Below are 27,498 nucleotides of genomic sequence, written 5' to 3'. Positions count from 1 at the left end.
GGGGGCCTTAACATGCTCAAAAACTGTTGAAAATTTGCACACATTAGAATCTGTGGCCATTAGGACATTGCAGAGGCTAGTATCTGAGACCTGGAGCAGGCATCAAATTTGAAATGAGCTCATTTTGTGCATAAAATTGTAAAATTTCTCAATTTAAACATTTGTTATGTTATCTATGTTATATTGTAAATAAAATATTGGCTCATGTGATTTGAAGGTATTTTAGTTTTCATTTTATTCAAATTTAAAAAATGTCCCAGCATTTCCAGAATTCGGGTTGTACTTTTTGTGTGCAAAAACAAAACAAAAATAAAGACTTAATAACATTAAAGTTGAAACCCTGCAGTCACGTTAACTATTTTATCAGTGTCATTAATACCCTTCTGGACCTCAAAAGATGCAGTGACATTGCTGCCTATGTGTGGATCAGATACCCTTGGATTTCATCAAAAATATCTTAATTTGTGTTCTGAGGACAAAGAAGGTCTTACAGGTTTGGGACAACATGAGGGTGAGTACTTAACAGAAATTAAATTTTTGGGTTATCTAACCCTTGAAATCATTTTGCTAAGTGATACAGTACAGTAATGGTCAAAGGTCAAGACCTGCCTAGAACTACTTTAGCTGTGAGTTTCCTTTAAAATAATTGCACAATTTTAAACATTCAACAACCAATCAGATTCAAGCAACAGCCCCGTAGTATAACTAGTAAGTACTCAAAAATAACTTTTGTAAATGTATGAAAGAAATAAAGTGTAAGTGGTTTGTAATAAGTGAAGAATTTAATACTGTTTTGGAGTTGTTTAATCAAAACTGCTCTACATACTTGAGTTTATCCAGTCTGTAGTTTGGATCGTTGAATTTATCAGTGAGTAGATTGACTCCTGAATCTCCTGGGTGATTGTAGCTCAGATCCAGCTCTCTCAGGTGTGAGGGGTTTGAACTCAGTGCTGAAGACAAATAACCACAGCCTTCCTCTGTCACCATACAGCCAGACAATCTACAAAGACATACAGCAACAGTCCATATGACATTAGGCAATCAGACATTACAATCAAACACTGACCTGTGGCTGTTATTTGTAGCTGTTATTTCTGTAGATTCAGTCACAAAAGTAACAAAAATGTTTGTGGAAGTGTAAAAATATTACTTTTCTAAATGTAGTTAAGTCATCAGACACATCTATACTTATTTGAATTACAGAAATTATTTAAACATTTATATCTATTTTAACATTTCATTATGGTATTATTTATTTTAACTGTTTAAAAAATTTAAATGGGTGGTTCAGTGCGATTTCACTTTTTTAACTTTAGTTAGTGTGTAATGTTGCTGCTTGAGCATAAGCAGTATCTGCAAAGTTACTGCGCTGAAAGTTCAATGCAAACGGAGATATTGTCTTTTAAAGTTATGGCAGTTTAATGCCTACAAAACCGACCGGTTTGGACTACAAAAAGCTTCTTCCCGGGTTGGTGACATCATAAACCCTGCAAAACACGCCCCCGGGAACACACTACAAAGTGGGTGAGGGAAAGTGGAAGCGGAAGAGTTGTGTACACCGGACGCGAATGACGCGTCAAAATATTTGAAAGAAGTTTTTCATCCTATAAATTAAACAATACCTTTACAAAAATGCTACTACTCAGTCATGTATTTGGCTACAGTAAAGCTTTAATCAGGATAAAACTGTATATTGAAAGCTAACAAACAGCAGTGACAGCATCTAAACACTTTGACACAAATACTAAGTGAAATACCATTCATTAACGTCCTTTTAAAGCCGTGATTGCAGAGGTTCTGCTTTACCCTCTTCATCTGGGTCTGATTCGGTTCAATTTGATACAGCAATATAGATGCCATTATTTACATTTCCACCTAAGCGCGTAACAACGAATGGCGTTTCCGGATGTTTCAGCGAATCACGATAAACTGGGCCAGCTACCAACCTGCTAACCAATCTGAGCACATTGCGTATTTCGGAGGGAGTGGCTTCATAGAACCAGGAAGTCAAATGAGCCGTTCAAATGACAGTGGAAACAGATGCAAAGAATAAAGGTAAAATATATGAGAAATACAGCGTTTTCAAAAAAACTAAGCATTAAGACATGTTAAACTGTGCCCCAAAAACACAGTCAAGCCTAGAAAAAAACCATTGAACCACCCCTTTAAATAACTGGCAGTAATTTCAAGTGATTACTGTATTGTTTTGAATTTAACCCCTTAAGCCCTGAGGGTATTTTCAGAGTTTTTTTTCTTAGTGACACACAAAAAAGTAAAGACTTTTAACTCAGTTATAGCAACTATAACTATAGCAAGGAGAGCCAAAAGGTTGGTATCCTTTGAAAGAAAACTTTGTACATTTTTAAATAAAAAAATAATAAATTTGGACATTCTTATGCTGAGAAACTGCTGATAAGGACAAAAAATAATAGTTTGCTCAAGGGAAATTTTACATAGATTTCATATATGACATGCAATAACTCAGAGAGGAAATAAGGTAGGAAGACAATTTGGTGATGTTCCTCTATATATGAGCTGTATCTGTTTCAAATTTCATGGTGATCCATTACAAAAACAAAAAACAAAAGCTAGAGCATTTGGAACCAAGGTAGATTTTTGTTTATCCATTGGTGCCCCCTGATGGTCATTTTTAAAATTGTTCTTTCACTTGGAGTAACTCATGATCAGTTTATTTGAATATTTTGATCTTGGACTCATTTCATTTGGGAGAATCCACATAGATTCTACAATCTATGCATGTTTCCTGAAGTTATAATCTCAAATGCCAAGTGATAGCTACATTTTAGTTTTAGTTGGCATCTGTGCGCCTGTGGGGTTTTTTGTGTTGTAATTGCATGATCAATATCTCGTAATTGGCTTATTGGATTGGACTCATTTTAATTGTGAGAATCTGCTGTAAATAATGCTGTCCAAATTTCCATGTTTCTTGATGTTAAGAGCGAAAACATGGCATAACTGCTGCATCGGTTTATTATTTACATATGGGTCTATTGGGGCTTTGCATACAAAAACTCGCTCAAGTTTAGTCAAAGCCCAAAACAATTATACTCATATTGTACTCTGAGAGACAGTGTTGTAGTCGAGTCACTAACTGTCGAGTCCGAGTCGAGTCTCGAGTCCCAGTGTTCGAGTCCGAGTCCAAGTCCGAGTCACCAAGAAGAGTCAGAGTCGAGTCCAAGTCGAGTCACCATTACCAGAGTTCGAGTCCGAGTCGAGTCTCGAGTCCCCAATGTTCGAGTCCGAGTCGAGTCTCGAGTCCCGTATTCGAGTAAATGATTAGGAAATTTTCATTTTTGTGTGAACTAATCCTTTAACACTGTATTACAGAAATACACTCAGCGAAAAAAAGAAACGTGCATTTTACAGGGCACTGTATTTTAAAAATACTTAAAACGTAAAAATCAATACGATATGCCGAGAGAGAGAGAGAGAGAGAGCGAGAGAGAGAGAGAGAGAGAGCGTTTGTGAGTGAGTGACCGAGTGATTTAGCGTGAGTAGTGCGTTTGTATGTGTTCAAGTGAATGTGTGTGTGTGACGGCACGCGACTGGTCAGAAAGCAACATGTAACGTTAGTCTGACATGTTTCTTGTCCACGACACCACAGGATTTTAGGAGTCAAAATTGCGTCATCCATCTGACACAGTGACCATTGCAACAGACCAAAAAAATGTGTAATCTGAACCAGACATTAGACATCATCGACGTCTGATGCCAAATTGTCAAACATCGCCTAACCCTAGCTTCTTCTGTTTATTATCATATATGCATTAGTCAATAATAGTTTTTTTTTTAAAAGCTAACGTTAGCCAATGGAAAGCATTTTACTTACTTTTCTGGGTGCATCCGTGACAGGTGTCTGTTAAAGTTTGAAGTTGTCCCAGTCTTTTCCTTAATTGTGCGATTACACACACAACATTTAGCGCGGCTCTTTCCAGCATTAGATGCAAAATTTGTGTAGGCGAATTTCACGATCCGGGGCACATCTTTCTGCATTTTCCAAATTTGAACATTTAGCCCCCGAATCATGCACGAGCATAAAGTGAGTGACGTCAGTGAGTGTGTTGTCAAGAGAGCGAGCGGTAGCAGTGTCTGTGAGGGAAAAAAATAGATCCCGGCCGGTCTTGGGCACGAAACCTTATATAATATTTATTATTATATATAAACTTATATAATTTTTTATAACATATTTAGTCAAAAACAACGTGATGAATGCTCAAGTCCGATTTTATATATCCTCGAGTCCGAGTCCAAGTACGAGTCATCAGTCCGCGAGTCCAAGTCGAGTCACGAGTCCAGAGAATGGAGTCTCGAGTCGGACTCGAGTCCAAAGAATAGTGACTCGAGTCAGACTCGAGTCCGAGTCCAGGACTCGAATACTCCATCACTGCTGAGAGACCTTTTAAATGACATATAACGTTTCGGTTACAAAGGTAACCCTCGTTCCCTGAAGGAGGGAACGGAGATGTACGTCAGACAGACCGACGAATAGGAATCTCGTTAGAGAGGCCAATCTACTTCGAGTGTAACTAAAACAAGCCAATGCACATTGGCATGCAATCATATGCATCAGCTGCTCGCCTCGCAGCGCGGGTATATAATGAGCAGCAGGTGCGTTGCATCTTTAGGTTTTCGCTGAGGAGCCGAACCGAGCAGGCGGCAGCATCAGCAGGACAACAACTGTGGTGACGGGACGTACGTCTCCGTTCCCTCCTTCAGGGAATGAGGGTTACTTTTGTAACCGAGACGTTCCCATTCAGTCGGTCACGTTCGACGTACGCCGGACAGACCAACGAATAGGAATCCCTACCAAAGCGCCACAGGAGCTGCCCCCTTGAGGCGCTCTGTTGTAAGCCACCTGAACCCCTTTGCCTGAGGACGGTGGGACAGGGCTAACACAGAGAGTGTCGATCACTGCTGTTCCCTAAAACCCATTCAGTGAGACTATTGGATAACGCTGGGAAAGCGTAGCCTTCCGTTGGGAAAGGAAAGCTGCGGAAGCCACATCCTTCCCCGAAGGAGTTATGTGGAGAAGAACATATGGACTAACCCTGTAGGTTGTACTACATATGGAAGAACTGGGGTAACTCCAACCCGACGAGGGGTGTGTTCTCCCAGAGGGAAAGACACAGGCTTCGTTTAGGAGCAGCCGTGGAACCAGCCATATGGGATCCCCGTAGGGTCAGACATATGGAACCCAGCCCAAACCCGGTTCTCAAGGATACAACGGAGTATAGGCCTGGTGCCAGACGCTCCGCCACGTCGGCAGCCGAAGGGAGATCGGAGGACTCGACAGGGTCTGCCTTGTAAGGACTCTCTGGAGAAAAAAAGCACATGTAGCGCAGCAAGCCGACACTAAGGGCCTCTCCGGGGCCTCTCCGTGCCTCTGACTTGAGGCGAGAACACGGGAGGAGACCGGCTCGACACGAAGGCTATAGTATCTAGCAAACGTGTTAGGTGTCGCCCAGCCCGCAGCTCTACAAGCACGCCCTGAGCTTGGTAAGCAGGGTGATGGCATCCACTATCCAGTGGGCCATCCTCTGCTTGGAGACAACCTTTCCCTTCTGCTGGCCTCCGTAACAGACAAAAAGCTGGTCTGAGGACCTGAAGCTTTGAGTTTGGTCTATGTACAGTCACAGAGTGCAAACTGGACAGAGCAAAGCCAGGGCTGGGTCTGCCTGCTCCGAGGGCAGCGCTTGCAGGCTCACTACCTGGTCCCTGAAGGGAGTGGTAGGAACCTTGGGCACATAGCCAGGCCGGGGTCTCAGTACCACGTGGCTGTCACCCGGCCCGAACTCTAGGCATGATTCGTCACCGAAAATGACTGCAGGTCCGCTACCCTCTTGATGGAGGCCAATGCAACCAGCAGCAAAGTTTTCATAGACAGAATCTTTAAGTCTGCTGATTGCAAGGTCTCAAAGGGAGCAATCTGGAGTGCTCTTAGCACCAGAGCAAGGTCCCAAGAGGGTATGGAGGGGGGTCGAGGAGGATTTAACCATCTCGCCCCCCTAAGGAACCTGACGACCAGGTCGTGCTGACCAGCAGATTTGCCATCTATGTGGTCGTGGTAAGTGGAGATAGCAGCAGTATGGACTTTGAGGGTGGAGGGAGACAGCCTATGCTCCAACTCTTGCTGCAAGAAGGAAAGCACGATCCGATCGAGCATCTTCGGGGGTCTTCTCGGCGAGAAGAGCACCACTCGACAAACAGGTTCCACTTCGAGGCGTAAGCATGTCTCGTAGACGGTGCTGGTGTTAAGTACCTCGGGGGGTAAGTCACCTAGAACCTCTGCGTCCCATCCAGGGACCAGACATGGAGTTTCCAGAGGTCTGGACACAGGTGCCAAAGAGTGCCCCGTCTCTGAGAAAGAAGGTCCTTCCTCAGAGGAATGAGCCAGGGAGGGGCTGTCGCAAGGAGTGAGAGTTCTGGGAACCAGGTCCGGTTGGGCCAATAGGGCGCAACTAACAAGACCTAACAAGAACAAGGCCCTGGGGCCAGCTGTGTGCCAGTGTATCTGTCCCGAGTGTTCCCTCAGACAGGGAGTAAAACAACTGGCAGTGGGAGGATTCTGGTGAGGCAAACAGGTCTACCTGAGCCTTTCCAAACTCTCTCCAGATCACCCGGGGGTGGAGTCGCCACTCTCCTGGCAGCGCAGCTCATGATAGCTCGTCGGCCACATGGATGAGCACACCGGGGACATGAATGGCACGAAGCGACCTCAGATGCTTCTGACTCCAGAGGAGGAGATGGCGGGCGAGTTGCGACATGCGTAGACCACCTTGACGGTTGATGTACGGAACGGTCGCAGTGTTGTCCGTACGGACCAGTACATGCTTGTCCCATAGCGGCCCTTTGAGGCGGCTCAGAGCAAGGTGTACTGCTAGCAACTCAAGGCAGTTGATGTGCCAATGCAGATGGGGTCCTGTCCAAACCCCTGACACTGCATGCCCGTTGTACGTGGCAACCCAGCCGGTGGCAGAGGCATCTGTGAATACCACAGCATGCCGGGACACGTGTTCTAGGGGCACTCCTGCCCGGAGAAACGGATTGAAGGCTTGGCGGCACTCCTGAGTGATTGGCACCCGGAACGTGCCACGTTGCCACGCCCATCTCGGGACTCGGCCGTGAAGCCAGTGTTGAAGCGCTCTCATATGAAGCAGACCGAGCGGGGTTACTGCCGCTGCGGCTGCCATATGCCCCAGGAGCCTCTGAAAGAATTTCAGTGGGACCGCTGTCCTGCCGTTGAACGTATTCAGGCAGTTCAACACCGAATGAGCACGTTCCTCTGTGAGGCGTGCGATCTGTTCGACCGAATCCAACTCCATGCTGAGAAAAGAGATCCTCTGCACAGGGGAGAGTTTGCTCTTTTCCCAGTTGACCTGAAGACCCAACTGGTCAGCAAAACACAGGAATGGACTGTGTCGCGGAAGAATCGAGACATGAAAGTACGCGTCCTTCAGGTCGATCGCTGCAAACCTATCCTGGCGACGCATGCACTCGAAAATGCGTTTCTGCGTGAGCATTTTGAACGGTAGCTTGTGAAAGCTCCGATTCAAAACTTGCAGATCCAGGATAGGTCGTAACCCACCGCTCTTCTTGGGTACAATGAAGTAGGGACTGTAGAACCCTGACCTCATATCGGCTGGAGGGACCGGCTCTATCGCGTCCTTCGCCAGTAGGACTGCAATCTCTGCACGCAAGACAGGGGCATCGACCTCTTTCACTGTAGTGAAGTGGACGCCCCTGAACTTGGGGGGACGCTGGGCGAACTGAATCACATAGCCGAGCCTGATGGTCCGAATGAGCCAGCGAGATGGGCTGGGGAGCGCTAACCAGGCTCTCAGAGACTATACCAGCGGGATCAGAGGGACCACCAGCGTACCCGCAGTGGGGCAGCGAGGTGGAACACAGGGAGGTGGCTCAGGGGGCTCTCTTTACGAGGCGACCCGAAACGGCGTCACAGTGTGCAGTGCAACACTTACCTGGTTCCACAGATGGACAGAGGGAGCAGTCGAGGCTTTGGATGCCTGCTGGACGGGCTGGGCACCCCGACCGCGACCGGCTCCATGGTTCCGCTTAGATGGAGGCTGCTGCTGCTGGGGAGCGGTGGCGGCCGCAGGGGGGCGCCCTCAGCAACGAGCAGGCTGAGGTGCTGCGGGCGGTGGAGGTGCAGCAGCTGACCGCGTAGGCCTGATAAGCCTTGCCGGTAAATCCGGCGAGTACTTACAGGCCCTGGAAGGGAGAGACGGCTCCCCCCACTAGGTGGAGTTAGGGCACAGTTAGTAGCAACGGCCCGTTCCACAGGGGGTATGCGCGTATAACCCTTAGCCGCCCCGCCATCAAAGGTGGTGAGGGAGGAGGACCCACCGACACGGTTTCGGGCAGTAAAAGGTGCCGTCCACGTGCCAGTGAGTTCTTCATGCACTTCCGGGAAGAAGGGCACTGGGGTGGGGGGCTGAGAACCAGTCCTTGCCACCCCAAGATACCAATCATCCAACCTCGAGGGTTCAGGACACAGTGGAGGGTTCCACATGAGCCCGACCCTGTTGGCGGCCTGGGAAAGCATAGCCATCATTTCCGGGTCCGAATCGGGCACAGTTGTCACCCCCAAAGGAGGCAGCTGCGCCAAATCATCCTCCGATGTAGCGATCGACATCCGGTCGTCATGGGGAGCTCCGAAGGATACGAATGGTACACACCTCTGGGGTGGTCCACCGCTTTCCCCCGGCAGCTCTACTGGCTGTGGAGTGCAGGAGGATTGAGGGTTCCTAGGGGGTTGGTTCCCCGAAGGAAGCGTGCTCACTGTAATCCTCAGATCACCAGCGCCGCTGCCTGAAGCAACCCTCTGAGGAGGACTGGAATGAGGCAGCAGCACCGGGACTCCGCCCCTTTGCAGGAACTAGAGTCTAGATCGCAACTCCGCGATGGTCATCTTCCCACAATGGGTGCATGACTCATCCACAAACGCTGCCTCAGCGTGTTTTAAGCCTACACACGCGATACAGCGTTGGTGACCATCTCAAGGCGCCAGGTAACGACCACATCCAGAAACACACAAGTAGTACGACATCTTTAAAAAGACGCGAAACTACTTGTGCAAGCTCTTTTAGGGACTGAACTCTTTTAAGTGCCGAAGCACACAGGGGAATGGCCGCTGCAGCACACACAGGGGATAGTGCAGCCTGTCGTGTGCACTCTCTCTTTGAAGCCGCTCTCTTACCAGCTGTCAAAACAGCTTTTCAGCGCTCAACAGCGCTCCGTTTACCAGCCGTGAGAACGGCTTTTGAGCTGGAAACTCACGCGTTGCTCAATGAAAGGCAAACAAAACGAAACCAAAACAAAAAGAGAGAGATCGACCCCACTGCAGTGTTGTCCGCCTGCACCAAACAAAGAGCAGTCTTCCGAAAAGGGCTGACTCGTTGACGTCACACACTCGCTTGTAGACACAATGAAAGGTTTGGCTCCGAAGCGAAAAGCTGAAGTTAGTTAGTTACACTCGAAGTAGATTGGCCTCTCTAGCGAGATTCCTATTCGTCGGTCTGTCCGACATACGTCGGACGTGACCGACTGAATGGGAACTCATGATTATTTGAGCTGTATGATGCTTTTGACAGATTGGAGTACATAGTAAAAAAATATATTTCTTAAATTATTCAGCAAATAACTCAAGCAGTACTTATGAGTTAATCAAACTGTCTACTTTCATTGTAAAGTTCAGACTTTAAGCTTTTAAATGACACCTATTTTGTGATTACCTAGGCAGGAGTTTAAGAAATCAACCGATATGTCAACTGATTTGCTACATTGCACAACACTGCAAAATCATTTTGGAAATAGAAAGCTTGAAAACAGAGTGCAAACACAAATATGCATTTTACCATTTGCTAAATATGTTCCAAGTCAGATGGGGCCCCCTGATTCTCTGGGGCCCTAAGTGGCCACTTACCTCACTTATTGGTTAAAGGATTTGTTCACTTAGAAGCTTAGATGCGTCAGGATATTTATTAATATATTTCCAATTGTGTTCATCAGAAAGAAGAAAGTCATATACACCTACATGGCTTGTGGGTGAGTAAGCTTGGGGTAATTTTCATTTGAATGTGAACTAATCCTTTAAATCCGCCTCTGATTATAGCATGGTTAGTTATTTTTAAACCATTCACCTCATTATCTCCAGCTGACAGTTTAGACTCTTCAGTCCATCAGAAAGAAGCTTCACTCCAGAGTCCTGCAGGTCATTGTTACTCAGGTCCAGCTCTCTCAGGACAGAGTTTGAGGATTGTAAAACTGAAGACAAACTTTCACAGGACTGTGCGGTGAGATTACAGCACTGTAGCCTGTGTAGAGAACAAAACAAACAATCAGAAACAGTAATATATTATGAAGTGTTTCTAATCTGGAGCTTGGAGAAGCCTTTGATTGTAGTGATATAAGAAAAGCTAAAACAATTTTCTCTTCATAAAAAATTAAACCAGTATCTATATCGTCACACACATACATTTATTCATTTGAGTCTTGGTTAACATGTCACCCATGTAAAATGAAGGCTCAATTACAAATGGCTAACAGTGTATATAAATGAATGTAAAGGACACTCTTACAGTGCTCTTCTGGTGTTTTTGATCACTGGCAGCAGTCTCATCAGTGCTTCATCAGATTTTCTGTATTTCTGCAGTTCAAACGTCTCTTGAGTGTCTTCTGACATGAGGAGCACAAACACCAGACCAGACCACTGAGCAGAGGAGAGATTCTGTGCTGAAAGATTTCCTGAGCTCAGATTCTTCTGGATTTCCTCCACAAAGTTATCTTTCAGCTCATTTAGACAGTGGAAGAGATTGATAGCCCTCTCTACTGATTTCTCCTCCTCTATTTTCTGTTTGATATAGTCAACAGTGTTTTTAACACTCTCTGTTTTGAGTTCCAGTTTTGGCAGTAGTTCCATCAGGTCACTCTGATTGGACTCCAGTGAGAGACCCAGGAGGAACCGAAGGAAAAGATCCAGGTGTCCGCTCTTGCTTTGTAAAGCCTTCTTGACTGCAGCCTTATGAAACTGAAAGAGTGGCTTTTTGGACAGTTTCCATGTGAGTTTTTCTCTCCAAGATAGAAGAAAAAGGTCAGCTTTCTCATCTTTGCCAATCAAAAACACATAAAGAGCAGCAAGGAATTCCTGGACACTAAGATGTACAAAGCTGAAAACACTTCTTGCTGAAACAGCCTTTTCCTCCTGAAAGATCTGAGTGCATAACCCAGAGTACACCGACCCATCACTGACATCTAGACCACATTCCTCAAGATCTTTTTGGTAGAAAATCAGATTTCCTTTCTCCAGCTGTTGAAAGGCCAGTTTCCCGAGCTTCAGAATAATCTGATCAAAAGACCTTGCATTGCCTTTAGATTCAGGGTCATCACAATATTTTTTTTCCATCTTTTGCTGCTGAGAAATTAAGAAGCTTGTGTACATCCCTGTAAGAGTTGTGGGAGTTTTGTCATTGCTCTCTTGAGCCAGTAGAGGCTGAAGAACAGTGAGAGAGATCCAGCAGAAGACAGGGATATGGCACATGATGTACAGGCTCCTGAATTTCCTGATGTGACGGATAATGTTTTCAGAAACCTCAGGACTGTTTTTGATGAAGTATTGCTCTTTCTGCTCATCGTTAAATCCTCGCACCTCTGTCACTTGATCAATGTAGTCACGGGGTATCAGAGTGGCTGCTGCTGGTCTGGATGTGATCCAGATGAGAGCAGAGGGAAGCAGGTCTCTCTTGATCAGGCTAGTAACTATCTTACTCACTGTTGTTATTTTGTAAACATCTGTAATTTTGTCACCCTCTTTAAAGTTCAAAGGAAAGCGACATTCATCCAGTCCATCAAAGATAAACATGACTTTACCATCACCTTCAGGCTGAAAAAGTAGTTCTTTGGTACCACTAAAGACGTGTTCGTGAAGCAGTCCAATGAGATTGTTGTCCTTTGTGATCAAGTTTAGCTCACGGAATGGCAGAGGTAAAATTAAGTCTATGTCCTGATTTTCTTTTCCTTCAGCCCAGTCAAAGATGAATTTATTGACAGAAACTGTTTTTCCCACCCCTGCAATTCCCATCGTCAGCACTTTTCTGTTTTGTTGACCCTTTTGGACTTTGAAAATGTCATTGCACTGGATCGGTGTGTCTTTGACATCAAATGGTTTGAGATTCAATTCGAACTGTCTCACCTCGTGGTCATTCAATCTTCCTCCAGTCTCATTCTCCACCACATATAAATCAGTGTAGATATCATCCAGGTATTTCTGATGACCCGTCTTTGAATTACCAACCAATATCCGCTTGTAGTCCTGTTTTAATTTGTCCTTCAGTCTGAGGCTAATCTCATGAAGAGCAGCCTTATTGTGCTCTGCAGCCGAGCCTGTATGAAATAGGAAAAATGTAAGCAAAGAGAAAGAGATAAATTTAAACAAAATTATAATAAAATATTTAGATAAATTCTATCCTGGTCTTTCATTTCTTTTTACAAAAAAAAAAAAAAAACTGTACATTTGTGGTAACTTCCCTGCAAACAAGCCTGCGCTGGCCCTTTACGGGCCCACTTAGGGCTTGCATAAGGGCCCCCAGCAGGCTCCAGTGCACGGCCCCTGAGAATTTGTTCATTGGCAAAAGTTTGGCCCCTTAGTGCTGGCCCAGGCAGGCCTCACTGGGCCTACAAAGGGCCCGCACTATTAATCTACAACAATAAATCTGGCAGCACGGGGTGCCCCACATCTACCATTAACCCTTAAAAACCGAGACAGCCACCGGCGGCCAAAAAGAACTATCATTCTAAAATGTTTAATAACCGCTAATCCAATCTCTATGCTTGTATGCTTAGTACTAAAAAGTACCGTAAAGAGGAGATTTGCGGCTTTCCAGTGATATCGCATTTATCTCATTCTGACATTCAGAGACTCCGTAGTGAGACTGTTATGTCATCAAAATCTGCAGCATTGATTTGTTAAGGCAATGTATGTGGTTTGTTCCTCTAAGCCAAACAGGAACGATTGTTGATGCCTAGTCCCACCTCCTATGCCCAGATTGGTTCAAACCATCATCATCTCAGCCAATAAACAGTTGAACTACTTATTTGTCTCTCTCATTTTTTTTTTCAGTAAATTTCACATGATTATAAAAGGGGCTGTTTAAAATAAACTTGCATAAGTGAGCAGAAAAATCTAGACATGTACCTTACCATTACCTGAGACTAACATTAAAATTGTCTTTGCAGATTTTGTAATTTGGCTTTATTGATTTTTTTTTTTTTTTTTCATCTTATACCACACATATTGAGTTAAATGAAAGCATGCTTTTGGTGCATAAGATTGGTTCACAAGCAACAGCTCAAGGAGGTCAAAAAGCACATGAAGAGAAATGTTAGGATTATACGACATTAGCAATCACAGACATTCGCATTAAGGCTAGATTTCTCAGAGCGCTGTGGAGTTTGCACAAATAACAGTATATAATTTGCTCTTTTTATAGAGGTTGTCTGAGAAAAAACACAGACATGGATGATATTCTGCACTCATTTGAAATTGACTTATGACATTCTATGACATGAAAGTCATCTCAGTTTAAACAATCTCATGGATGTGGCTGTTGTAGTTTGTGATCATAGGAGCATCAGCTGCTGCAGTAAATGTGGTGTGAATTTGACAGTCCTTTTATGTTTAACTGTTTTAAATGTGCACATTTGCCATGAAGCCACCGGGCTTTGGCCCATCATCGCTGCTTGCAGCTATATTTAGGACCAAAGCCAAGGGCTGAAGGCCCTATTGTTTTCTTTAGGATTCTTTATTATTAATAGGGCCCAAGTAGTGCCAAAGCCAAAGGCTGAAGGCCCTATTGTTTTCTTTAGGATTTTTATTAGGGCCAAAGCCAAAGGCTGAAGGCCCTATTTTTTTCTTTAGGATTATTATTTTTTTTTTTTTTTCGACTATGAAGGCCCTATTGTTTTCTTTAGGATTATTAGGGCCCGAGCACCAAAGTGCGAGGACCCTATTGGATTTCATCCGTTTATTATTAATATTATTATTATTATTATTTTCCAAACATTATCAAATTTTTTAGGGCCTAAACATGCTTGAAAACTCACGAAACTTTGCACATGTGTCAGGACTGGACACTGAAAATTGACATCTGATATAGGTTTCAGAAATGGGTGGGGCAAAATGGCTCGATAGCGCCACCTATAAAACTTCAACAGTGTTTGCCACGGGCTACGTTTGACGTAGATGTACCAAATTCGGTACCTACGTGTACCGTCCCATTTTTTGTCCCCTACAAAAAAGTCTCTTGGAGCTAAGTCCTAAACGCAACAGGAAGTCCGTTATTTTGAATTTCCTGTGCAATTTTTGTGCAGAGTTTGCCATTTTCAGGCCTCGTACTTTAACTAACTCCTCCTACAGTTTTAATTCAATCATCTTCAAATTTGGTTGTGTAATCAAAAGGCTTGTGCGATGCTAAATTGCGAATATCTTGAGTTTTCATCAAAGGGCTGTAACCAAGGCAAACAATGTCCAATCTGCCCCAAACAAAGTCCTGTCCTGAATACATGTCCATGCCCATATTCAGTTATAGTCATAGCACCACCTGCTGGCAACAGGAAGTGACATGTTTAACACTGTTATGGACTCCTAACAGCATATTAAAATGTGCCAGCAAGTGCTAAACAGGCTAGCAACATGCTAGGAAAATGTTAGCAAAACACTTAGCAAAGTGCTAAAGCATGCTAATAATACAGTGAAAGAGGAAGTTGCTGTAGCTCAGGCATGCAATGTCTAATCTACTCCAAACTTAACACGTTTGACAGGAGTCCTTCCCTGAACACATCTACATGACAATATTCAGTTATAGTAATAGCGCCACTTACTGGCAACAGGAAGTGACGTTTTTAACACTGTGACGCACTAGTAGCAACATACTAAAATATGCAATTGAGTACTAAGCATGCTAGAAGCATTCTAAATCATGCTAGCAACACCTAGCTGACTGCTAAAGCATGCTATTATCGTCATGAGACAGGAAGTTGTTGTAACTCAGGCATACAGTGTCTGATCTGCCCCAAACTTCACATGTGTGATAAGTGTCCTGGCCTAAAGACATCTAAATGCCAATATTCAGTTAGTCATAGCGCCACCTGCTGGAAACAGGAAACAGGAAATGGAATGCTTTACATTGTAATTCACTTCCTGAAACACATTTTAATATGCCAAGAAGTACTAAACATACTAGAAACATGTTAAAACATGTAACACTTGGCTGTAGTAGAAAGGGTGTATGATGATGTAGTGTTTTAGTTGATAGCAGCCTACTTTTGACAAAGCTGATTTCTGAGAGACGCAAGAGAAACGCGGCTATTTGATTTACGAATGCGCTGCTCATTTAATAGTTTTCACCCATTTGTGTTTCATATTGTCTGTCATCTCGCAAGGTCTAAAACATTTAAATACATATCAAATAGTATAAAATGTTTATGATGCAGTATTTTATTGATGTATTAGAATAATTTTTACAAAGCTCTGATTTCTGAGAGACACAAACAGCACGGCTATTTGATTTGCGCTGAGCTCAGTTTACACTCATTCACTTCACACACACATTAGCCTATTGCGTAATAATTTTAGAGATGTAATTTTGTGCTATCCCTCGGCTTACCTGTTATTCATCAAACACAATGAGTGACTGACTACTTTCCCATACACTGGAGTGAGACCATGGACGTCTCTCGAGCTGTCGCGATCTTTCTTAATGCTCTGTGGAGTGACAGATCTTGCCTGGAAAATCCAGCCTCACCACTGTACCAGCGGATAAGTCTGGTCGCCATTGAATCAATTCGATTTCTAGGGCGGAGCAAATCCGGAGCAAACAGGATGCGGAGTAAACCAATCAGAGAAGGGCGGATATGACGTTGGCAAAGCGACAAGAGAGTCAACAGCGAAAAGTAAATAATTAATGTGTTTTTGGTCATTTAAAACTGAATTCACGGCTGAATAGAACAAACTCTTGGGTCTCAATCTTTGTTGATATTGAAGGGACTTTCGCTGCACTAGAGTGACACTGTTTGTGTCACTGAAATAAACTAACCTGATTGCACGGTACAGTTTGGAGTTGACTCGAGGCGCGACGGAGGGCGGACTGACCAGACTGATATATCTTGTAGAACATATATCATTCTGGACTTGCCAGGCAATGACACATCATATGAATTCGAACCTATTTGTGACCTCAACCCAGCAATCCCGTTGGACTGTTGATATCTGCGCAGTCAACGCGAGAAGTTGAATCAAGGAATGAAAATCATTTTAAAATAATGTTTTTATATTTAGCTTACAAATTAATTAATTTGAACCTTTTAATAATATAATTATGTACCACTTGTTGTTCCTGTTTACAGCATTAGTTGAGATATATATACCCTGTAAAAATTTATTTTTGTTACTTGAGCATTCATTCATGAAAAGTGTAAAAAGAATTGGTGAACTGACACAGCCTTGTGGGACATCTGCACTGATGTAGTTTTGTCGTGAAAGACAATTATTTAATAATAAGATAATAATAAGATCTGCCATTGTTGTGTTTGGTCCTGTATTTGCTGCTTACAGTTATATTTTATCTTGTTCTCATGTACAGTCAGTGATTGTTATTTACCCCGTATCTCTTTTGAATGAGCTCCAACAGTGGCAGGTGTCTTCATATTGCCTCCAGCCTGACCTGTGTGTGAGAGAGAGGATTATTCACTGGGAAACATAAATCACAAAATCACATCAGCAGAGCAAAGAGCAAAGATTAAAGGATTAGTTCACTTTTAAATAAACTTTTCCTGATAATTTACTCACCCCCATGTCATCCAAGATGTCCATGTCTTTCTTTCTTCAGTCGAAAAGAAATTAAAGTTTTTGATGAAAACATTCCAGGATTGTTTTCCATATAGTAGACTTCAATGGGCACCAAACAGTTGAAGGTCATAATTAGTTTCACTGCAGCTTCAAATTGTTCAACACGATCCCAGATGAGAAATAATAAGGGTCTTATCTAGTGAAACCATTGCTCATTTTCTGAAAAAAATTAAAAATTATGTAAGTTTTAACCATAAATGCTCATCTTGAACTAATTCTCTTCTTCTTCTTTATTAGAATTCTGGCAGTGTAGACACTGCTAAGCGTATTACTGCCCTCTACAGGTCAAAGTTTGAACAAATTGCTATATACTATTGAACTAGCATATTGCATATAAAAATTAGTTCAAAACTTTGACCTGTGGAGGGCAGACACTGCTGGAATTCTAATAGAGGAGAAGAAGAAGAGAGCTAGTTCAAGATAAGCATTTAAGGTTAAAACTTATATAATTTTCCATTTTTTTTCAGAAAATGAGTGATGGTTTCACAAGACCCTTGTTTCTCATCTGGGATTGTGTAGAACAATTTGAAGCTGCAGTGAAACTAATTTTGACCTTCAACTGTTTGGTACCCATTCAAGTCTACTATATGGAGAAAAATCCTGGAATGTTTTTCTCAAAAACTTTAATTTCTTTTCGACTGAAGGAAGAAAGACATGGACATCTTGGATGACATGGGGGTGAGTAAATTATCAGGAATAGTTTATTTAAAAGTGAACTAATTCTTTAAGTCAAACCATCACACTAATAAAACAGTCAATCACATTACAGTCACAGTGAATTAAACGTTACCTTGCTTGTGATTGTTCTCCAGCTGCTCAGCTAGATTATTCTGGTTCATCTTCCTCAGGATCTCCACCGTGATCTTCACAGCTTCTTCTAGTCCAAAACATGCCACCATCTTATCCACAGTTTTTAACCTATCTGCATTCTCCATTTCAGAATTTGATATACGCTCATGATCTTTCAATAAGTGCCACTGAAACGTCTTCAGTTCAGCCTCTAGCAGTTCATTCAGTGATTTTTCAAGCAGATCTTCAACAGACGCCATCTCCCTTCACAGATTCACCGCTGCAGGATAAGAAGAAAAAGATCTGAAGTAGTTTCACTCTGAGGTTGCTTTGACACCTGAGCATTTGTTCCAGAACCTGGTGCGATTTCTCCCTTGGCTCGGTTCGTTTAGGTTTATGTGAACATGGCAATCACGCTCGGACCTGCATCAAAACAATTGCTTCAAGACCTCCAGAACAAGGTGGTCTCGGGCTGATCACAAATTAACTCCTGAACTCGCTTGTGATGTGAAAGAAATCCGACCCCACCGACCAAACAATATCATATTTCATAACAGGAAATATGTTATATAAAATGCAGCAGTGTTTGTGAGCACATTAGTTACTGCACTTAAAACCCAAAGAGCACCTCATCATCTTAAAATGTTGTGTAATCACACTTCTCCGTGCAAGAACACTGTCCCGATGAAGCCTTGATTCCTGCTCTAGCTGCATTACAACATTCATATTTCCACGTGTCTCGACACCGTTAGCCTACTAGACAGTGATGGGAGATACAGAGAGATCGTGCTTGTTTAAAAAAAATAGCGGTTTCACCTTCTGAAAATGCTGGATCCGTCTGAACGAAACACCTATACGTTTCAACCCAGCAACCCCGTTGCACTGTTGATATCTGTTCAGTCGACGCGAGAAGTTGAATCAAGGAACGAAAATCATTTTAAAATAATGTTTTTATATTTAGCTTACAAATTGATTAATTTGGACCTTTTAATGATATAATGATGTACCAACACCTTCTGAAAATGCTGGATCCGTCTGAACGAAACCCCTATACCCCTATACCCCTATACCCCTATACGATACAAAATTTTTGCGTATACAGCTAAACTCATCTCTGTTTGGATGGGTCCTTCATCAAACTGTATGTAAAAACATTTGATTACATAGACTGATTAAATGAAAGCAAACTTTCATCATGATCAAAACATACTCTGAAAAGGCCATACTCTTCCCTTCTACATGATCTTTAAAAGAACAGGTCTTCTCTGTCATACCACATACCAGTGTCAGTTGAGGGGGTGTGCCTCAGCCTGTTGTTTTACAACAGTAATGTGATCTAAGATTGTGATCTAAGAAAGTTCTACACACACTTGCAGTCTTCACGCCCACTTGAACACTTGAGCCAAATACAGAGAATACATAATGTAAGTAGACAAGTGGTCAAGTGCAAAGACTGCAAGTGTGGGTATTTAGACAAGACAAAAGACTGTCTATATTGCATTGCTTTGTGGAAAAAAATAAGACGCTGAACAACTGAAACAAAATGAACGACAATGGGTGCTCGTCACAGTTTTTTTATTTGCTGAAAATATTTGTATTTTGGAAGAATACAATGCTGCCATATCCACTTTAGTGAATACATTTAGCGACTACAACGCAAATAGCAAAAAACACAAGGCTTGGACCACAATAACTGGAAAAGTTAACAACGTTAACCCGTCTGTCTCAGAAATGGTTTAGAAATATGGTTCAAGAGGCAAACAAGGAAACATTCAAGCGAAAACAAATCTGCAACAGGGGGAGGACCAACTCCTAAATTGAAAAGGACAACGGTAGTGCATTTTTGCATTAAAAAAAAAGTACAAAAAAGCGTTCCTGTCACTAATTTTGCTAATTTTGTTTGTTTTTTTAAAACTTGGACATGAACTATAGACCTTAACGACCATTGTCCAAGAACTAATCAAATAATTGTATTTAATAATTCCAGGTATTTAGCTTTGAATTTACTTCTTATGTAATGTTTACATACAGAATATATTTAAGAGTTTTTTTTTTTTTTTTAAGTATTTTAGTGAAAGTCGTAATTTGAAAGTTTAATGTTTATTCATTTATGATTTAATGCCATATCAGCAGCAATGGCTATATTCATGGCAATCAGCAGTATGGAAGTTGTAATGTAGTTGTATTTGAAGATTACATAGTATTCCAGCTGTTTTTACTGATACCATGCATCAAATATTGTGTATTGTGTTGATTAATAAATTCTAATATGTCCAGTTCATTTCAAAGTTATCAATTCTTTCATTTTTCTCAGACAAATGGAGAAAATGTATTCTACAATCATTTGTCGAATGTAACGCCCAGATCCATCTTTTATCTCCTGCCTCTGTGATCTCCAAAGTGGGTTCTTCTAAAATTTGGTCATCCTCCATGTTTGGTAGTGCAAAATGTGATATTTTACTCATGTAATTTAAAATCATTGGGGAATATGTAGCTAGGATTTTTAATTACAGTTAAAAACTTATTTATTACCTACCTTGCCATGTTGTGCAAAACAACACATGCACAGATTGTGTTGCAGACTCGTTCTGGTTTCATTTTGAGCTCTGCATGCAGACAGAGTTTGAGGCACACTGACTTGGTTCAAGAAGGGTGCGAGAAGCCAGGTTTTAGTGGATAACCAGAGTACACCCTGCAATTCTCCTCTCTCAAATGCATCATGAATTTGGGAATTCACTAAAATTCTTGAGTCATTGGTTGATCCTGGCCAACAAGCAACACAGTTTGGCATCACAAATTGCCTGCACACCCAGGTGAAAAAAAAAGTACACTTTTATAATGTACTTAAAATGCTCTATTTTCGTGCACTAATTTTGTACTTAATATACTAAAAAATCTTCTTTAGTACTTCTTAAGATAATCTTAAGGACATCTAAGTGTACTCAACTGTGCTATTTTGAGACACCATGGAATATGAACTAAAATGTGCTTTTAATATACCATTTCTGTAATTAAAAAATATATTTAGTTACCACTTGTAGTACACTATGGGTTCAAATGCACTATAAGTGGTATCTAAATAAATTTTTAAAATACAGAGATAGTATATTAAAAGCACATTTAAGTTCATATTTCATTGTGTCTCAAAATAGCACAGTTGAGTACACTTAGATGTCCTTAAGATTATCTTAATTAGTACTAAAGAATTTTTAGTATATTAAGTACAAAATTAGTGTGCAAAAATAGAGCACTTTCAGTATATTATAGAAAGTTTTTTTTTTTTTTTTTTCACCTGGGCATTAATACAGTGGTAGCCTTTTCCATTAACAAACAATGGCTCATTGGTGAAGGTGCTTGAATCCAAATGTATGTCCCATCAATGGCTCCCACTACATTTAGAAATACAGCAATGTTGAAAAAAATCTGCCTTCACCTTGTTCAAGATAGAGACATCAGTCGAATAAAGTGTAAGTCTGCCTGACAGTGCACGAGCAACCCAATGAATAATTATTGATGCTGTAGACTTATGTACCCCAATTAAGTCTGCAGCTGCGTTTATAAAACATCCTGTGGCCAAGAAACGTAGAGCTAGACATATTTGTAGCAGTGGAGGGATGCTAAAATTTCTTTAGTTAGTTTCTTTAATTTAGAAGTTTCAGGCCTCAGATGCTCTGCCAAGTCAATTGCTAGTTCTTGTATCGTATGTCTTGGAAATCTTAACTTCTCCAGCAGTTCCTTTTCACAAAGTACTTCCAATGGGTTTGAACAGTATATGAAAACTCTCTCTTCTTATTGCCCTTTCATAAAACCAAAGATTAAAATTTGCCATTCCGCAAGACAAAGTCAGGCCACTTTTGTGAATATTGAGCAGTTTACATTTTTTTTCGTTTCTATGGCAGCATGAATGTAAGAGAAAGTTAGCCAAGGGGGAACCAGTTTTTCTGTCTTAAAATAACCATCTGAAATTTTATGCAACTGACTTAAAAAGTAAATACCAGTCTAAAGAAAAAAAGATTACTAACTTTTAAGACTAGTTTTAAATAGATTTATACAACCAGCCCCTGATATTGAACGCATTTTGTGATTTGATATGTTTCTTTTGGCTGCATGATGACGATACAGGTTAAATATGCAACTTTGCTGGATAATGAATGCACAACAGTGAACAAATGGATGTAATAATTGTGACATTAAACAGTTGGATGTCACAGTTGGTTGCGCACAAAGATGAGGATGTAGGATCTAAGTGCAAGCAGTATTGTAATAAAGAAACTTAAAACTTTCCAAAACAGAATCTTCAGGATAGAACTGGAACATAACAACCGACATAACGCAACAGAGAACTGACAAAGAACAGACTGGAACACAGGGCTTAAAAACACTGAACAAACAAAGGAACTAATAAACTAGGCACACCTGAACATAACTAACTCAATAAGTAACCATAGCAACCAACAGGGAGAGAACGGAGGAATACAGGACTAAATAACTAAACACAGCTGAACTCAAACACTAATCAAAACAGAAACCATGGATACAAACAAGTGGCAGAAAAACTGAACAAAGAGAACGTGACCAATGAAAAACAAACTCTAGACATGAACAACTAAACAGAACAAAACTCAAACGTTACAGTATCCAGCCCTCCCGGCAGGCGCAACCTCGCGCTGTGTAACATCCATAAGAGTGGGAGTCTGACAAGGACATGGTTCAGTGGGATGGGAACCATCCTGGGCGGATTGGGCAGCTCAGGGGACCAAGGTGGTGCCGGTTGTTCAGGGGGCCATGGAGGCGCCGGTAATTCGGGGGGGCAGGGCGGTGCTGCCTCTGTGGCCTTCACCCCGGGGCTTAGCTTGGGAACTATGGCAGAGGACGTACTGCACCCCCCCAAAATTTTCTTGGGAGGGCCTATCGGGTTCATACCAGGGATAGGCTGTTGGGCTGGAGCGGTCTCTGGAACGGGCTTTTGGGCTCTGGATGGGAACTGGAGCCCTCTCTGGGCTTGGGACGGAGACAGGAGCCCCCTTTGGGCAGAACAAAACTCAAACGTTACATTGGGTCATATTTGCGTGTTTTTGTCACATTGTTTTAACCACTTGAGGTACTACTAATGTTAGCATCCAGCTCTTATCCTTGACAGCAAACATACTACTGTTCTCCACTAATGCAGCATCTAGTCAACAAACTAATGAGGCGACTTTATAACGATATGAATACATGTACTGTAGTGTACACTGTATAACATACCGTTTTGTTGTATGTTTTAAATCTGTTTTTGAAGTGTCCCGCTCTGTGCAGCACGCAGCCTCACATCACATGTCAAAACAAACTCTTCGAGGCATCAGTGATAGTTTTTATTTTGCCTCAAGGCTGCTCTCGTAGAGTATATTGACAGCGCACTCCTCTCAGCCGCTCCAGCAATGGATGCAAACCGGAAAATGAAATCAACCACGGTTGTGCAAGCACTTGTTTGCTTGCTTGCAGTCTGTTCTTCCAGAATTTATTTTGTAGTAAGTAACGAAAAAACTCAAGTAAAGTACAGATTCTCCTAAAAATACTCAAGTACTGTAATGAAGTATTATTACTTCATTACATTACACCACTGGACATAAACAAATTTAGGTATAATGGGGCACATTCCCTTCAAAAATAAAACTAATCCACTGCATCTTCAGATGTCAGGAGTACATGAAGTCTGTTATGTTCACTCTTACATCCAACAACAAAACACCCGAGTTGTTTACAAGACATTCTTGTCACTACAGCTGCTCCAGCCAGGAAAAAATGCCATACTGTGTACAGCTCATTTAGGTTGGGGTCTATGCTAATACGGCACAGTCCTTCAGCAGTCATGGGCGAGGCTTGTGCAAAGTGATGTCACTTTGCCCAGAATCTGCAAACAGCTTGTTCTGAGACACAGCAATTGGCCTGTTGTTTTTGTTGCATTGATCTCTTTTGTGATTAAAGGTGATAGAGAGGATTTTTTCGTCGACTGAGAATCCAGAGACTGTTACTGAGTTTTTGAAAGAACAGCCCCCCTCCTTCACAGCTCACTTCAAAGGAACGACTCCCAAAACTAGTGCAGGAGTATTGGAACACGAGTGTTTACCACCGGCATTCGCTGTGTCGTGTTTTTTGGATTCATTATGTCGGACTCACCGCAGGTTAACTCATAATCTGCAGTTGTTACTCCTGTCTCCTGACAAAAACATTGCATGTGGCGCCTGTGGAGTGTGGAAAGTTACTGGAGCGCGCAGCCGCGCTCGTCTCTCACAAGGAACGTCACGGCAGTGATTGACAAGCCAGAGGGCCAATCGTTTACGCGATGATCGCGTAAACGATGGCTGATGTTTTTAAGGCCCTACCTCGTGCACAGATGATGTATATTAATATTATTCCTTTCAGTGCACCTAATAAATAGTCTTTTATCAGTTAGTAAAGACAGTTTCAAGTAATATTGCAAAAATGTATAAAACAAAACATCCTCTTTAGCACCTTTAATCTTTGCAATTTAGCATCTAATATTGTGTTGTTGTTCTAGGTATACCATTGTATTGTTTATTTTTCTTCTCTCTGAAAAGTGTTTCTCCTGTTTATTTTTCTTTTCTTTTTTCAGAATTTTTTAGACTTCATTGTGAACCAGTTATTGATTTCATGTGTGTGTGTTTGTGTGTGGATGAGTTGTGGTAACTTAACTGCAGTTTTGCTTTCCAATCCTCTACAATGCAAGTAAAACACCCGCATATGCAACTAAACTCTGGGCAACTAAATATTGTCTATCATTAGCCATTGGCTAATAAATTCTTAGATTTTACTTGCCAATGTGTGTTGGAGGCAAAGTAAGTTTAGCAAGATATATTTTCACTCGCTGAACACTGATTGAGAGCTTGAGAGCTCTTTGTCAAGCGATCTGTACAATTTCAGTTAAGCTTAATGGCGCAGTGTACCTGTATTTGACGTACCGCAAATTCTAGTGTAAAGGCGCATGACTCGTCATTGCTTTACTGAGAGTGCTGTTTCTCATACACATAAAGAGAGAGAGCGAGAGTCTTACATGCCACACAGAATTGATGCGCTACATGTAAACTATATTCTTTGTTATATTTTCCTGTAAAAATCACAGTTCATTTTGAATTATTCAGCTTTTAAGAACAAGCAGAAGAGAGTGATAAGTTATTTAATAGTTATCAATAAAGCTGCTTTTGTTTTCCAGTTCTGTCTCATGTCCTGACAAAGCCGTATATGTGCCTTGTTGAACTATTCATCTTTGGAGTTTTTGTTCAGTGAAGAGTTCTGTTCGCTCTCGTGAAGCCTCTCATTTAAAAACAAAGACACGATGTAAGTAAGAGATTCATTATGCAGTGTCTTTAGACAACTTTATTGATTTTTATGGAATGTTGTGAGACCATGAACTGAGTTGAATGACAGCTTTTTAGTGATTATAAAGTGCACTGCCTTTCGAGGTTATATAGCTAAAATCCATTAAATGAAAGTATTTTTGACAATCACAGTACACAAGGTCCCAACCCATAATTACAAAGTAATTATATATCTTTTATTTTTTTATTTTTTTTTTCAAAATTTCTAGATAATTCTAGATAAATCACAGTATATTTGTATTGTGAATTCTTTTGGCAATCATAATTGTGTAATGAAAAATAATATATCATGACGGCCCCAATCTAAATGAGTTGACAAAGGTTGTGAGATTAATGTGGCTATTTATGAGGAGAAAACATAGATACAGTCTGAGTTGAGAGACATATAAAACCATCAAAAAGCTGTCTAAATCTGCCCAGAAAATAATTCAATGCTGTTTAAGTCTAGATCAATGTGAATAGATACATGAAACTTTTACATCTATATGTGTCAGTATTTTTATGAAGTAGTATTTACTAACCATGAATGATGACGATGTGGATGTTTCTTGTTCCTCCACTGAACTTGTGTCTTGAGCAGAAGTTATTCTGAAACTCCTTTCAATTCTGTGTTTTTATAAAGGACTGTGGAGGAGGAAGTTTTCTTCAGAACTTAAACCTGTTATACCAGAACTTTCTTGGAAAACTAATAGAACCAGTTTTCAAAAGGACATAAGAATGAAACTATGTGGACTATCACTGTCTGACGTCAAAAGACCCACACATGACACATCTGTGTCAGAGAAAGGAGGTATCAAAGTTGGCAGGCAGAGGTGAGGATCCAAATGCAGAGGTGTTTTAATGAAACAAACAAAAAAGAACATAAAGCAGGAACAAAATAACACTGGGAAATCAAGGAACATGAGGAATAGCAAACACATGCAAATAGATTTGCAACAGCGACTAACCGAGAACCAGAGAAACACAAGAGATATTTATACACAGGGGTAAACAAGCTTAACAAGATAAGGGATACACCCCTGGAGAAGACAAATCAACCTGGAAAACTACAAAACTACAACCATGGCCACAGGAATAGGACACAGGAATGAACATAGAAGCTATAGGAACTGAAAAAAACTTCAACATAAGAGTTCCACAGGGCACAAAATACTAATTTTGTGTAATAGAGACAGAAGTAATATATCAACTGAAACTATAGAATGTCTTCTTTTATTTGTGTACACTCAGAACACAAAACAAAATGTTGTGCTTTTTATAAAATAAAGAAAACTAACATGATGCGTGATCTCTCATCTCCCTCTGAACGAACTCCAATCTGATAGTGCTCAGAAAATGAGCTATAACTTAGTGAATACTAATGACAAAAAAATTAGACTTATGTCTAAAGAAACGTTGAAATGTCAGGTTTTAAATTGTTCAAGTCAAATCTAAAACAAATATTCTCTGTTTATGTAATCTGTCATCATTTTGATATGCGGTGAAGAATGATTCTAAAAGGATTTACCTCAGTGGAAGAGCTAGTTTTACTTTCATTTCGAGGATCAACTAGATCAAGCCAATGATTGTGAAAGGTACATTTTTTTTTAGTTCTTTATTCTAATTGAGAGTAATAATGTCTGTGAATATTAAAACGCAAAAGGACTGTTTAAATCCTGCAATTTTTGTGTGTCTTGGTGTTAATTGATGGGGCAGATTGACTTACATTAGCAAATTGCTATGGCTATTCCCAAACTATATTGCTATACTAAGATGAGTGAAATCGACTGAAATATGTTATAAATACTGAAATAAAATGTGTTCGAAATTTATTAAACTGCACATTAATGTTACACACAGAAGGGGACGGAGACACAGGTAATGATTAAGATGTGTTTATTTAACAACCAGAGGATGAATGGCAGCATGCAGGTGAGTAAAGGCAGGATAAGTTCGTGACTGATGCTGTGACTGGATCTGATTATGTTTCTTATCTTTTCCCAGGGAACGTGGGTGCAGGCAGACGTGGAGCAGACAGGACACGATGACACTCACTGGAGACACAGAGACACTAGGAGTCATGGAGAACACTTGTTAAATCATCAAAATCATCCACATGTATGTTAGACCCTATACCAACTAAGCTATTGAAAGAGATGCTTCCAGAGGTCATAGATCCTCTTCTTAATATTGTTAATTAATCTTTATCACTAGGATACATACCAAAAAACTTTTAAGCTGGCTATTATTAAACCTCTTATTAAAAAACACAACTTGATCCTAGAGAATTAGTCAATTACAGGCCGATCTCAAATCTTATTTTTCTGTTAAAAAAACTAGAAAAGGCAGTTTCATCACAACTATGTTCCTTTTTAGAAAGAAATAGTATCTGTGAGAATTTCCAGTCAG

General features: G+C 41.2%; 1 protein-coding gene across 1 annotated transcript in view; it reads right to left on the bottom strand.

Annotated features, from left to right (window-relative positions):
- The window catches only part of LOC125261065 (NLR family CARD domain-containing protein 3-like), a 40,959-nt gene extending 15,207 nt beyond the window's left edge, over nt 1–25,752 (bottom strand). Inside the window, exons 1-6 of the mRNA XM_048179617.1 lie at nt 25,632–25,752; nt 17,733–18,011; nt 16,695–16,757; nt 10,620–12,420; nt 10,182–10,355; nt 827–1,000 (exon numbers count right to left, since the gene is read on the bottom strand). Of these exons, the coding sequence (XP_048035574.1) occupies nt 827–1,000; nt 10,182–10,355; nt 10,620–12,420; nt 16,695–16,757; nt 17,733–17,991 (2,471 nt within the window). The 5' untranslated portion in view covers nt 17,992–18,011; nt 25,632–25,752. The remainder of the gene's footprint in view (nt 1–826; nt 1,001–10,181; nt 10,356–10,619; nt 12,421–16,694; nt 16,758–17,732; nt 18,012–25,631) is intronic.
- Nucleotides 25,753–27,498: the final 1,746 nt, after the last annotated feature.

This window comes from Megalobrama amblycephala, unplaced genomic scaffold, assembly GCF_018812025.1.
Source record: "Megalobrama amblycephala isolate DHTTF-2021 unplaced genomic scaffold, ASM1881202v1 scaffold253, whole genome shotgun sequence".
NCBI classification, from domain to species: domain Eukaryota; kingdom Metazoa; phylum Chordata; class Actinopteri; order Cypriniformes; family Xenocyprididae; genus Megalobrama; species Megalobrama amblycephala.
Note: the sequence above shows the minus strand (reverse complement) of the source record. Positions and strands in the feature narration are given on the sequence as shown.